General features: G+C 25.4%; 4 protein-coding genes across 6 annotated transcripts in view; 2 read left to right on the plus strand and 2 right to left on the minus strand.

Annotated features, from left to right (window-relative positions):
• Nucleotides 1-12,888, plus strand: part of LOC128959428 (myb-related protein B-like) — a 395,191-nt gene that overhangs the window by 215,746 nt on the left and 166,557 nt on the right. The gene's annotated exons all lie outside the window — the stretch shown is intronic.
• LOC128959444 (translationally-controlled tumor protein homolog) lies at nt 1,040-1,698 on the plus strand. The gene has a single exon (XM_054305397.1). The coding sequence runs from the start codon at nt 1,165-1,167 to the stop codon at nt 1,696-1,698; it is 534 nt and encodes a 177-aa protein (XP_054161372.1). The 5' UTR covers nt 1,040-1,164.
• Nucleotides 8,870-10,697, minus strand: LOC128959439 (malate dehydrogenase, cytoplasmic-like). Its single transcript, XM_054305391.1, has 4 exons — nt 10,405-10,697; nt 10,033-10,322; nt 9,526-9,958; nt 8,870-9,453 (listed from the first exon to the last, which is right to left on the minus strand). The coding sequence occupies exons 1-4, from the start codon at nt 10,433-10,435 to the stop codon at nt 9,233-9,235; spliced, it is 975 nt and encodes a 324-aa protein (XP_054161366.1). The 5' UTR covers nt 10,436-10,697; the 3' UTR covers nt 8,870-9,232.
• Nucleotides 11,363-12,888, minus strand: part of LOC128959426 (E3 ubiquitin-protein ligase Bre1-like) — a 4,134-nt gene continuing 2,608 nt past the window's right edge. For 2 of the 3 annotated variants that reach the window (XM_054305371.1, XM_054305372.1), the window contains 4 exons: nt 12,659-12,888; nt 12,179-12,581; nt 11,736-12,089; nt 11,364-11,646 (listed from right to left, as the gene is read on the minus strand). The exon at nt 12,659-12,888 is cut by the window's right edge and continues 90 nt beyond it. In XM_054305371.1, coding sequence (XP_054161346.1) covers nt 11,449-11,646; nt 11,736-12,089; nt 12,179-12,581; nt 12,659-12,888 — 1,185 coding nt within the window. In that variant the 3' untranslated portion in view covers nt 11,364-11,448. Of the gene's footprint in view, nt 11,647-11,735; nt 12,090-12,178; nt 12,582-12,658 lie in introns of all 3 variants that reach the window. The other variant, XM_054305373.1, reaches the window with a different exon arrangement.

A 12,888-nucleotide genomic window follows, 5' to 3' on the forward strand; every position in this document is an offset into this window, starting at 1 on the left:
TGTTTTAAAAATTGTATCAATTTTTACACTAATTAATGGTGTGAATTATTACAGCAATAATACTCATATAGGTATAATATATATTATAAATTAATATATTAACAACATTAGTTCAATTTTATTGTTTTGTTGAAAGTTTATTGACATAAAATTAATGTTGTTTTCCTTCAAATAATATATTATTAATTATCGTTTTAGAGATTAATATATCATAATTGTATTATTAATGGTTTCATGATATTGATATTATTTTTTATTATTATTTATTTTACTTTTTTTATTCATTATATTGACATTTTATTATTAATTTTCCTTAAATTATATACTCATTTATATTATAAATGATAATTTGTATTAAATAATAAATAAATGTTTTCTCTGAACTATAATAATTAAATTTTAAACTTATATTGTTTTGTTTGTATGCATTTAAACTTGAAGCCTACTTAGACTTTGCCTCAAAAAAATACACTTATAATTATTTATTTTTTATTTGTTTTGCATATTTTATTTATTTTTTTATAAAAGTATAGTTTTATTTTTTGAAATTATTTATTTACAACATATATAATTGAATATAATATAATTTAGATTTTTTTAAAAAACATTCATTAGTAAATAACTATAAAAATACTGTACAAAACATAATTTGTTATCTAAAAATTTATACTACTGTAGTATAATAAAAAAAATTAAAATCTAAAGTAATAAATAATGACTCATACCATTGATAAAATAGTTAGTATATAATAAGTATATGAATATAAAGTAGATAATGTATGATTAAATACTATTGATATTAATATATATAATGTATAGGTAAGAATTTTGTATTAATATTAAATTCAAATACAGTGGGAAAATATTTTTGATAACAGGAATATTCCCCATAAATGATAACAATTATGAGTCTAGTTATGACTAATAATAATTATTGAATATAAATATTAAATTTTTTAAATAACATTGTATTTAAATTAATACTATATTAATAAAATAATTATATTATAAATAAATAAAATCAATTGACTTCCTTTTCCTATTATATATTGTCTGTCAAATTGTACAAACATACTGTCCTTTCAGTCAAAACTTATTGTATACACTTGTTGTAGTCATCATCGGATATCTTATACTGTATATACATAAATCAATTAACACAAAATGATTATTTATAAGGATTTATTGACCGGCGATGAGATGTTTACCGACTCTTCCAAAGTAAGACTGATTGATGATAGCCTTTATGAAGTAGAGTGTCGACCTGTGACCAGAAAACAAGGAGAGATAGAGATCGCCGGTTTTAATCCATCAGCTGATGATGGAGTCGATGGAGATGTAGGCACTGACGAAACGGTTGAGACGGGTCTCGATTTGGTACTAAATCAAAGACTATCTGAAACAGGTTTTAGTAAAAATGATTACAAAAATTATCTGAAGACGTATACAAAAGATCTTCAGGAAAAGTGGAAGAGTCTCGAGTGGACGGATGGCCAGATTATTGAGGCAAAGTCTAAGCTGACCGAAGCGGTCAAAAAGATTTTACCGAAAATCGGAGATTTGCAGTTCTTTTTAGGCGAAAGTATTAATCCCGACGGTATGGTTGGTCTTCTAGAGTACAGACAGAAAGAGGACGGTTCGGCTGAAGTGCCGATTATGATGTTCTTCAAACATGGACTTCAAGAAGAAAAAGTTTAACTTAAATTAATTTCATATTTTTATTGTTAATATTAATAATTAAGATATTTATTAATACTAATATAATAATATTATAGTAAATTAGATTATAGTTTTTAGTTTTAATAGATAAAAACTACAGATAATAAATTTTTCTAATTTATATATTTGTTGAATTTATTTTTAAAAAATAATTTAATAATTAATTACTAATTATAATAATATATTTGATACCAATATTGTATAGATAAGGTTTAAATATTTATTTATTTATTTACAATGATATATTAAATTAGGAGTCAATATGACAATTATGATAAATAATTTCGCCTATAAAAGCACCAAGAGCAATTATCATAATAGACATGTATGGTCCGACAGCTATTTTAATTGAATCCATTTCCATACGACTAGGATAGGTATCGGATACCAAATCTTCATATGAATCATCTGATCTTATGTTTCGTTGAGTGACATCCTTTATAGCTTCGTACCAGATATTGTATAGACCACACTCGTGACTGACCATCAGTCTATGGGGGAGGGGAAGGGGGAGCGTAAGGGTTAAATAGTTATTATCACAAAATATAGAAATTATTATTCATATATAATTTTTTAGGTGTTTTTAAATCTAACGTATTAACTAACATACATTTCTCTGTAATGTTTATAAATTATATTATTGTCATCCCTGTGCTTATAATATAAATGTCCATAACTGGTCTCCTGATAGGCCCGACTGGAAACATGTAGTCTCTGATTACTGTGTTGACTGTCTATAATAAAACTAATGTAATCGAAAGCCATAATGAAAACCAGTGATTGTTTTTGTTGGTTATCTCTCAACATTTGAGTAATCTTTGTCGACATTTCACTGAAACCACTGTCCAATAGTGGCATATAATCACCCGATTTTATAGCCCGTTGTATGACTTGATTTTCAATATCATTGGCCTTATTCTTAAATGTTATTATTTTTTGATTTAGTTTTTTTTATCAAAATTTTTAATTATTCAAAAATTATTCAAACCTTAAATGAATAAAATTGTGTTATTGACATTAGAAATTTAATATGCAATTGTGGTCTAACTAATAATTGTTCAAATGTGTCAATTGTTTCAAATGGACTATTTATATAAATTGATAATATTTCCTGATTGAGCAAAGTTTGTATAAAAAATTTTGCCAATAGTAACAAACTAAACAATACACCATTTGAAAACTTGATTATATTGAATTTTACTTTATCTGGATACAAAATAAAATGTTTTGTTAATAAAAATAATTATAATATAGTAAATAATAATTTTATTATATTATTACTGTACAATTCATGATTAAAGCATTTATGACCAACCATAGTTTTCCAAAATATAATTTAATTGTCAACTTATTACTGCTAATATTAAATAATAATAAAATTATGCATAATTTTTTGTAATTAGTCAATAATTATTATATATAATATACAAATCAAATTTGTTATCATGGTCCAATGTATAATACATAGTGCTTAATAAAATTGTCAGAAACATTCCAAACAAAAACTATTAATTTAGTTTAAAATAATAAATAAAAATTTCAATTATTTTTTTGATAGTAAAATTGAACTTCTTTTTTTAACATACATATTGATTTAAAATATTGAAAATGCCATAAAAATTGTTTGAAACAATTGTCGGGTATTTGCTGCCAATAATATAATTGTTTAGTACAATGTATGGACAAATACAATGAAAATCGTCTACCAATTTATCATCAATAATATATTTATTTAGAATTATATCAGCTTGCTACAATTAAGTCAATTTTTTTAGTTTACTCATAATTATACAATTTTTTTAAATTTATTTATACTTTATTTTGTGCATATCTTAATGACAATTCATAACTCGATAAATTACTATTATTGCCAATAATTTCAATAGGAATTATGCTAATAGATTTAAAACAATGGTTAATAAATTTATAGTTTATTTATAAATTATCATTTTTTTGTATTTTTATTACCCATATTTGGATCGTCTAACCAATTCGTATATTATATAAAAATGATGTCCGCATAGAAATTTTAAGTCAGAATTGGGTGTCTTTATTAAAATTAATAAAAATTTTCAAAAAATAGTAAAATTTAATTGTTTGAAAAATATTCTATTCAATATGTTTTTTTAAATTTAATAAATAATTTATTACATAGTTGATTCCAGTGAAAGTAATATTACCAAGTATATCAAATGTATAGTCAAATTTATATGGATGATTTTCAGTAAATATACTAAAATCACATATAGCATTTGGTCCCATTTTTTCATACATGATAATAATACAAAGTTAATGTTATCTTCTATAATATCCACAAATTTTAGTAACTAATAATTTAATATTATATTAAATGTACGATCAAAATTAATTTTGCTAAAATCAAAAAGTTAATAATAAATAATAATAAATCTATTTTAACATTTAGAAATTCCTCTAAGAAAATTTCTCAAAAAAAATATTTTCAAATCAATTTCTATAGAAATTACTTTTTATTATGATAAGATTCCCATAAAATTAAATCCTCAATATATTAATATATCAATAATATACAAACAATTTGATTTTTTATTATAAATTTTTAGATTTATAATTAATTTAATTTAAAAAAGAATAATATATATATATTAAATTGAAATAATTTTCTAGCAGTGATTATAAATTAATTAAAATACAATAATCGTTAATCTATACTAATAATTATAGTTAGTTACATAATAAAAAGTATCGAAAGAACAAAATAAAAATTTCTTAATATTTTTAGAAATTTCCTTTTATACCAACTCTACATTCAATATTATAAAAAAATAATAAAATAGTAATTAAATATACATTTAAGTAATTAAATAGTAAATTATAAAAATATGTTTTGTAATATTTATAGTTGTTAAATAGTAATTAATAATATTATTGATTTATTATTTTGTATTATAATACTATAAAATATACTGTAAAAATAATATATAGAAGATATTTATAGAAGTTATTATTAGACAATAATTCATTGCACAATAGAATATTAAAATAATATTGTATTTAATTTTTAAAAAGTTGAAATTACTATTTAAATCAAATTACTTATAAAATTAAATCATTTTTAATAACTTAATTCTTAATAAAATAGATTACACTTTTAAAAAATTTTGCTTAGATTTTAGATTTAATTTAGATTATTATTTATTTTGTATTATAATTCTAATTAATATTATTGCAACTAATAAATATAAATTAAAAATATTTAGTTGTAGTATATTAATTGTAATTATTATGTATTAAGTAACTAAAATTTTATTTGTAAGTTAATATTTAGTATAATTTATAGAATAATCATTGAATAACTATTTATGATATAATTATGTTAATAATCATTGACTGATTGCAAAACTACTAATAGACTGATTTAACAATATTATATAAAATATGTATTTTTGAATATCAATATTAATTGACAAATTAGTGTGCAAATATTATAACATTCAATTTTAATAACAGTTAAAAATATAAATTAAAAACAATTTCGCCTATAAAAGCACCAATAGCAATTATCATAATAGACATGTATGGCCCGACAGCTATTTTAAGTGAATCCATTTCCATATGATTATCATAGGGATCGGATACAGACTCTTCATATGGATCATCAGTCTGTAGATATTGTTGACCATAATCTACAAAAGCCTCGGTCCAGACTTTGTATAGACCAGACTCGCGACCGGCTAACAGTCTACGAGAGGGTAGATTGTTATCATTAAATATTAACCAAAATTATTAATTCATTTAATTACAGTATAAATTTTTAGGTATCATTAAACCTAAAAAAACATACATATTTCTGTAATGTTTATGAATGATATGTTTGTCATCCCTGTGCTTATATGTCAAATGTGCGTAACTGGTGTACTGATAGGCCCGACTGGATATATGTAACCGTTGATTACGGTGTTGACTGTGTGTAACAAAACTAATGAAATCAAAAGCCATTATAACAATCAGTGATAGTTTTTCTTGAACGCCTTTCATCAATGGATTAATATTTTTGGCCAATTCATTGTAACCCAAATTTATTAACGGCTTACTGTCGACCGATAGTATGGATCGTTTTATCAATTGATTTTCAATTTCATTAGATTTATTCTTTGTGTGTAAATAACCAAATGTTAGAATTAAATATATTTTTTTAATTTATAATTTCTTAAATACATGTTTATAGACAACCGCTGTAAGTGTTAGCATAACTATTGATGTTAACAAAAATTTTAAGTAACATTACTTAAATTAGTTATCAAAATAAAATGTGATTCTTATCCCAACCCTATTTCAAAAGGTCCTCAAAATAAGTGATATATTATATTATATTCAAAATTAAATATTCTTTATTCCAAATTAGAAATGACTTTAAAAATTAACACACGATTTTTCAAATATTAATTTTTCATAAATAAATTTAAAATCATAAAAATATTATTTGAGTAGAAAAGCCTAACGACACTACGTTTTGATGACAATTTTATAATAAACTTCAACTTTCACTAAAACTTTATATTTTGTTTATTATTTATTAAAACAAGAAAACTCATAAAAATTATTTAGTAAAAAAATCAACGACTCTAAGTATTAAAATTACAATAATTTTTAAATTCAATATCAAAATTCACAACATATGTTACCGGATAGCAGAAAATTATTGACATAAAAAATTAATTAAATACTTTATAGATTTGTTAGTACTTAACGCGGTTGCCCCATATAGGTATATATATATATATATATACAATAACCGGTATATCTAAATTAGAAAATTAGATAACTCGCAAACAAATGATCCAATTTCGATGAAATACTTTAAACCTAATTAATTGAAATATTTATTATAGTATTTTAAATTGATTATTTGAATATATTATATAAATTGTTGGCCATATTGACAATCAAATGAACTCTATTGGTCTTTCTATTGATTCAACTAAAATCACTCATCAAAATTGTATTATTGGTTTACGAGTTATAGGTCCTCAAACTTTTTAATTTAGATTTTGTCAATTATTGTATATACAGTACTCTATATATTGAATATACCTTAAATGAATCATATTGTAAATCAGTCATAAGAAATTTAATATTCAATTGTGGTTTATCTAATAAATGTTCAAAAGTATCAATTGTTTCATACGGAATATTTATATAAATTGATAAAATTTCCTGATTCAATAAATTCAATATTAAAAATTTTGCCAATAGTAATGAACCAAATAATAAACAATAATGTAATTTGTTTATATTGGATTTTACTTGACCTGGATATACAGTACAAAATAATTATTTATAATAATAATTATATCATACAAAATAATAATCATTAAATATATACTGTACAAGTAATGATCAAAGCATTTATGACCAACCATAGTTTTGAAAAATATAATTTAATTTTGGATTTATTACTGATAATAAAATAATAGGCAAAAAAATTGTATATAAGTTAGACTTTTTAAAATTATCAATTAATAATATACAATTTGTTGATATTATCAATATTCAATGTACAATATAAATTGCATAATAAAATTGCCAGTAAAAGTCCAAACCAAAACTATTATATATTATATATTATTTAATAAATTAAATTTGATTAAAATAAATCATACATATTGATCTAGGATATTGAATATGCCATAAAAACTATTTGAAACACTTGTCGGGTATTTACTGCCAATAATAAAAAAGTTGAGTACATTGTATGGCCAAATACAATGAAAATTTTCAATTAACTTATCATTAAGGATATATTCATTTATAATTATATCTGCTTGCTACAATTAATAAAAATTTATATATTTACAAATGATTACAACTAATAATTATAATATTAATAAGTTATACTTTATTTTCTGCATATTTTAATGACAATTCATATAAAGCTAAATTGCTATTATTTCCAATTAGTTCAATAGGAATTACGCTAAATTAAACAATGTTTAAATAAATTTTAAAAATCTAATCAATTATGTTAGAAATTACAAATTCATAAGATTTTTAAAATATTTAGATTATCTAAATTAATTTTTAAGATATGTTTATTAACTAATTTTAATTACCCATATTTTGATCGTCTAACCAATTCGTATATCACATAAAAGTGATGTCCACATAAAAATTTAAAGTCAAAATTTGGTGTCTTTATTAAATAAAATAAAAATAAATAGTAATTGAATTATTAAATTGAATTAAAACTTTTATTACAGACTAAGATATTTAATTTTTTAAAATAAATAATAATAACTTATTACCCAATTGTTTTCACTTAATGTAAAATTACCAAACAAATCAAATGTATAATCAAATTTATATGGATGATTTTCATTAAAAATTTCGAAATCACATATAAATTTGTCTCCTAATTTAGTATACATAATACTAAAACTTATTAAACGATAACCTATATACAGTATTTAAATTTCTAGACAATTATTCTAGTAAAATAACATTTATATTACTATTACATTATTGTAAAGTAATATAAATAGAATAAAAATTAATTAATTAATAATCATAAAAATCTATATTAATATCTATAGATACTGTATTAAAAATAAAAAACAAAAATATTATATAAATTCATACTGTATATTTCAGTTAATGGATAATAAATTATAGAAATAATTTGTCATATATTTAGTAAATATTATTATATATTTATTAATATATATATTTGTAATTTAGTTTTATGATACAAATATCACTAGTTTTACTGTGTATATACTGTACAGTAAGTACCCGGTACTGTATTACAGATTATTTACAGCTATAGTATGTTTATACAGTAGTATAAGTTTTTATTAATATTGCTAAGAATTTTAGACAATAATTATTATTAAAATAGTTTACTAGTTAATTAAATATTATTTTATAAATTTAAAATATAATAAAATTTAAATATTTTAATAATAAAAATATTATTTACCAAATTAACTCACTTTTAGCTATATATAATTACTGGTAGTCATAAAAACGCAAATTAAAAAAAAATCCTTCACTTGCAAATTTTATTAATCAAATTTATTAATGAGTTTCTAAATCACACACAAACATACATATTGTATATACCAATCAATAACAACAAAATATATGACATATTCAAGTGTCTAAACATTAATTTTTTAAAAATTCAAAAAAATAAAATCATTTGATTTTTAAAAACAAAATATAACAAAATAATATATAATTATAGAACTAATTCATTAGAAACTTTAGATTCATTATACTATGTACTGAATTTACAATTATTGTAAAATTATAGCATCAAAAATAAAATGTACTTTTTTAGTTAAAAATTACCGGTATTACAGTATTATAATTTGGTATATATATTACATTGGTAATTGTACTTATTGCCCGATAAATTAATTGAAATTTTATGATATATACCCTAAACATTATTTCTATAATTAATTGTTGGATAATTCAGTTAAAACTTGTCCCTAAAAATTGCTGTCACACCGAACCGATTGGCGGCCATTTAATTGGTCGCCGCCAAGGCTTCGGTTCGCTCTTCCAGCAGCTCATCGCCGGTCAATTTGAGTCGCTGTTTGGCCACATCATCGAGCGGTACGTCGTCAACAATCTTCCACTCTTTGGTTTTAGAATCGATAGTAACGGGGAAACTAAAAATAACACCTTCGGGTGCGTTATATTTATTACCGTCGGAGACGACACCCATTGACACCCACTCAGTGGTACCTGAAATACATAATTATATATAAATCATTAACTCTGTGGACACGGAATTAAATCTGCTATCAATTAACATACCGTTCCACCAGTCGTGCATATGATCGGCTGCCGCTTTGGCCGCACTCATAGCCGACGACAGTTTACGAGCGGCTATAACGGCTGCACCTCTCTTTTGGATCAACTGAATAAAAGCGTCGTCGTGTCCGTCAAACGGCGCTTTTTCGCCACGAAGTAAAGCGTTGCTTACATCGGGAAACTGAGTGGATGAATGATTGCCCCAAATGATCACTCGGGATACCTCTTTGACTGCAGCGCCGTGTTTAGCGGCAAACTGATTGGCCGCTCGGTTTTGATCTAAACGAGTCATAGCCGTAAAGCTGGTAATGGGAATCTTCGGCGCGGCATACTTGGCCGCAATCAACGCATTAGTATTGGCCGGATTGCCGACGACCAGCACTTTCACGTTTGGGTTCGAGTGGTCGGCCAGTGCTTTGCCTTGACTTTTGAAGATCTAATCGATACACAAATGTTGTATTTAGCGATAAATTTAAACAATCAGTAAATCCGTTTCATTTACTAACTAACCTTAACGTTGGCGGCCAACAGATCCTTACGTTCCATACCCTCCCGTCGGGGCATAGATCCTACCAAAAATGCCGCATCAATGTCCTTGAAACCTTCGGCTTCATTAGTGGTGGCCACTATCGATTTGACCAACGGATAGGCGCAATCGTTGATCTCCATAACCACACCGTTGAGTACACCGGCCATAAATTCAATGTCCAACAAATGAATAATTACTGGCTGATCGGCACCAAATACTTGTCCACTGGCCACCAATGGAATCAAACTGTAGCCGATCTGACCGGCGGCTCCTGGAAATTGAGAAACAAAAAAAAATAATGTTATCAATCATTACGAGAGTTAACGATCGGGTCGGCCCGACAATCAATTTACCGGTAATCAAGACTCTGATGGGCGAACTCATGGTTTATCGGTAATTATGAATTTGGATTTATATGACTAAACAATTTCAACGACAAGTTTTGACAACTAATTTCTTCACTAGTCTTCACTGTTTGAATGAAATAGATTTTTATAAGCACTGGTAGTCTGTCTATAATAATATCGGTACCGATAATGACCTCTAATATGATATATAACTTGAGATTAGGAAACAACTAATACAACAACCAATAGATTAGTGTTTTTCCATACAATCTATAGACTAATAGTAATACAGAGCTTATACTGTATTGTAAGAGACGACCTTCAAAATAATATCACATTATTATTATTATTAAATGTTTGTCTATATCTCCACTTTCGGTACCTTTACATATGAATGTAATAGTATTATTCTATATAAACATTTACTTATATTAAAAAGGTTGACATATTTTACTTTGATGACACTATGAGACTATAACTTTTATACTGTTAATACATGTCTGTAATAATAAAATATATTTTATCAAAATATACGTGTAAATGAATTAGCAGTAAACAACAACAAAAATCATCAAGCTCAAAAAATTTCCACCCTAGGTACAAATTTCTATATAATTGAATATTTAATTTTTTCCCCTCTTTTTATTTGTAAATCAATTTAAACCTAGAAATTTAGGTCAATTATATGTAAACTGTTTATTATTATTATTAAAACAGTGATTAAAATTTCTTTTTTGAGTTTATAATAATTCAGATACAGATTATCATTATATAACTATTGAGATAAATTTGACACATCTATTGAAAATAAATAATAACATTATATTTTAGTTGGAAAATAATAGTTAACTCGAAATATATTTTTGGGAAACATTTTTATTACAATCATAATTAATGAGTGGTCAAAATACAGAGTAGAGAATCAGTAATAAATAGTAGAAACTTATATATAAAAAATTTGTTAATTAATAAGTGCTGATAATTAAATATAATTAATATTATTATTATTATTAAGTTAAATTAAATTATTAGTTCAGTTATCAAATATTTTTAGGCCAAATAAAGCCTATGAAAGTCATTGGCACCAAACGTTTGGTTACATTTGGGACACTTTCGCTGTCGGGTTTCGTATCGTGTTTTCAGACAATCAAAACAAAACACGTGAAAACATTTGTTAAGTACAGCGTCTTTGCGTTTTGTCTTACATGACGGACAGGTAAGTTCCTCTTTAAGTTCACGGATCTCCTCCTATAATATAGAGTAATAGTAGAGATAAACAGACAACAAGATTAGGTATTAAATATATTTCAAGACATTTAATATGATTGGTGTCATACCTGAAGCACTTCATCAGCAGTTGTGGCCAATTCAAACTTTTTGGCCCTTTCGTACTTTCGCTTAAAAAACTGGACGTCCTCTTGGAGTCGTTGTGTTTTGAAGAACTCCTGTTGCCACGCACTGGTCTTTTCAGCGACAGTACTCTGTGCTTCCTTGACTTGTGCCAAATACTTTTCCAGATGTAATTTGAGATCAGCTGCCGATTGTGTCGACTCAACAGCTTTTCGTTTATGCAATTCCATCGACTGTTGTCTTAGACTCAACTCTTTTTCAATTGTCGACAAATTATTCTGAAGCAGTCGTTCTTTTTCTTCCAGTTTGCGCACCACTTGATTTTGGGCCTCGACCTGAGCCTAATATATATACAGTTTATATAAACCAACCAAATATTAAATGGGATCTATTTCTGGCAAAGATAGACACAGATTGGCTAAGAAAGTACCTGAAGAGAGATCACTTGTTCGGTGAGCATCTCTTTCTCTTCTTTTAGTAGTTTATGAATTTGATTGGATTTAATTCGTTCGGACATCAACTTGAAGTTTGCGTCATCTTTTTCCCGTAACTGTTGTATAAGTCTTAGATTCTGTTCCTGCATGTCTTCAAATGCCTGTCCCGTTACTTCCATTTCATTAAGCATAGCTTCTTCCTCTTGTTTCTGAATGGCCAAATTTTTCTGCATCTGTTGAATCATATCTTCATATTTACTGTGTTTCCTGAGAATGTCTTCGTCGACCAATTTTCGACGATCTCTGCGCTCGCTTTCCTGCATTTTCTTCATCTGTTGTCTCAGCTCTTCCAACTCGATCTTAGCCTTCTTCTCGCAGGCCATAAGTTGTGCCTTTTCTCTAAAGAAAAAAAAATACAAAACGTATGTCAAATGTCCACATAATCCACACAACCATTTCATTTATCCAATCCATACCTCCTTTCTTTGTCTACAGACTTATGCATATCCAACAATAATTTCAGTTCTCGTTGTGCCTGTTGTGACATCTTTAGCTGTGCCTTAAGATCGCGAATCTCTCGGTATAAATCATTTTCAGACTTGCGTTCACTGGATTCGGCAAATGACTGTTCGCTGTCCAACTCTTTTTTGACTGGATGTTGGCCGCCGTGATGGTGCTTATGGTGTGAGGAATGATGTTGTTGTTG

This window comes from Oppia nitens, unplaced genomic scaffold, assembly GCF_028296485.1.
Source record: "Oppia nitens isolate AA-2021 unplaced genomic scaffold, nextdenovo-longstitch-racon4-pilon3 scaffold4_pilon_pilon_pilon, whole genome shotgun sequence".
NCBI classification, from domain to species: domain Eukaryota; kingdom Metazoa; phylum Arthropoda; class Arachnida; order Sarcoptiformes; family Oppiidae; genus Oppia; species Oppia nitens.

Excerpts from the sequence above, each read along its gene's own strand:
- LOC128959444 (XM_054305397.1), top strand. The coding sequence starts at position 1,165 with ATGATTATTTATAAGGATTTATTGACCGGCGATGAGATGTTTACCGAC.
- LOC128959439 (XM_054305391.1), bottom strand. The coding sequence starts at position 10,435 with ATGAGTTCGCCCATCAGAGTCTTGATTACCG. Across the intron at positions 10,323-10,404 it reads CATCAGAGTCTTGATTACCG|GAGCCGCCGGTCAGATCGGC; the intron begins GTAAATTGATTG and ends CTCAATTTCCAG. Across the intron at positions 9,454-9,525 it reads TATGCACGACTGGTGGAACG|GTACCACTGAGTGGGTGTCA; the intron begins GTATGTTAATTG and ends TATGTATTTCAG.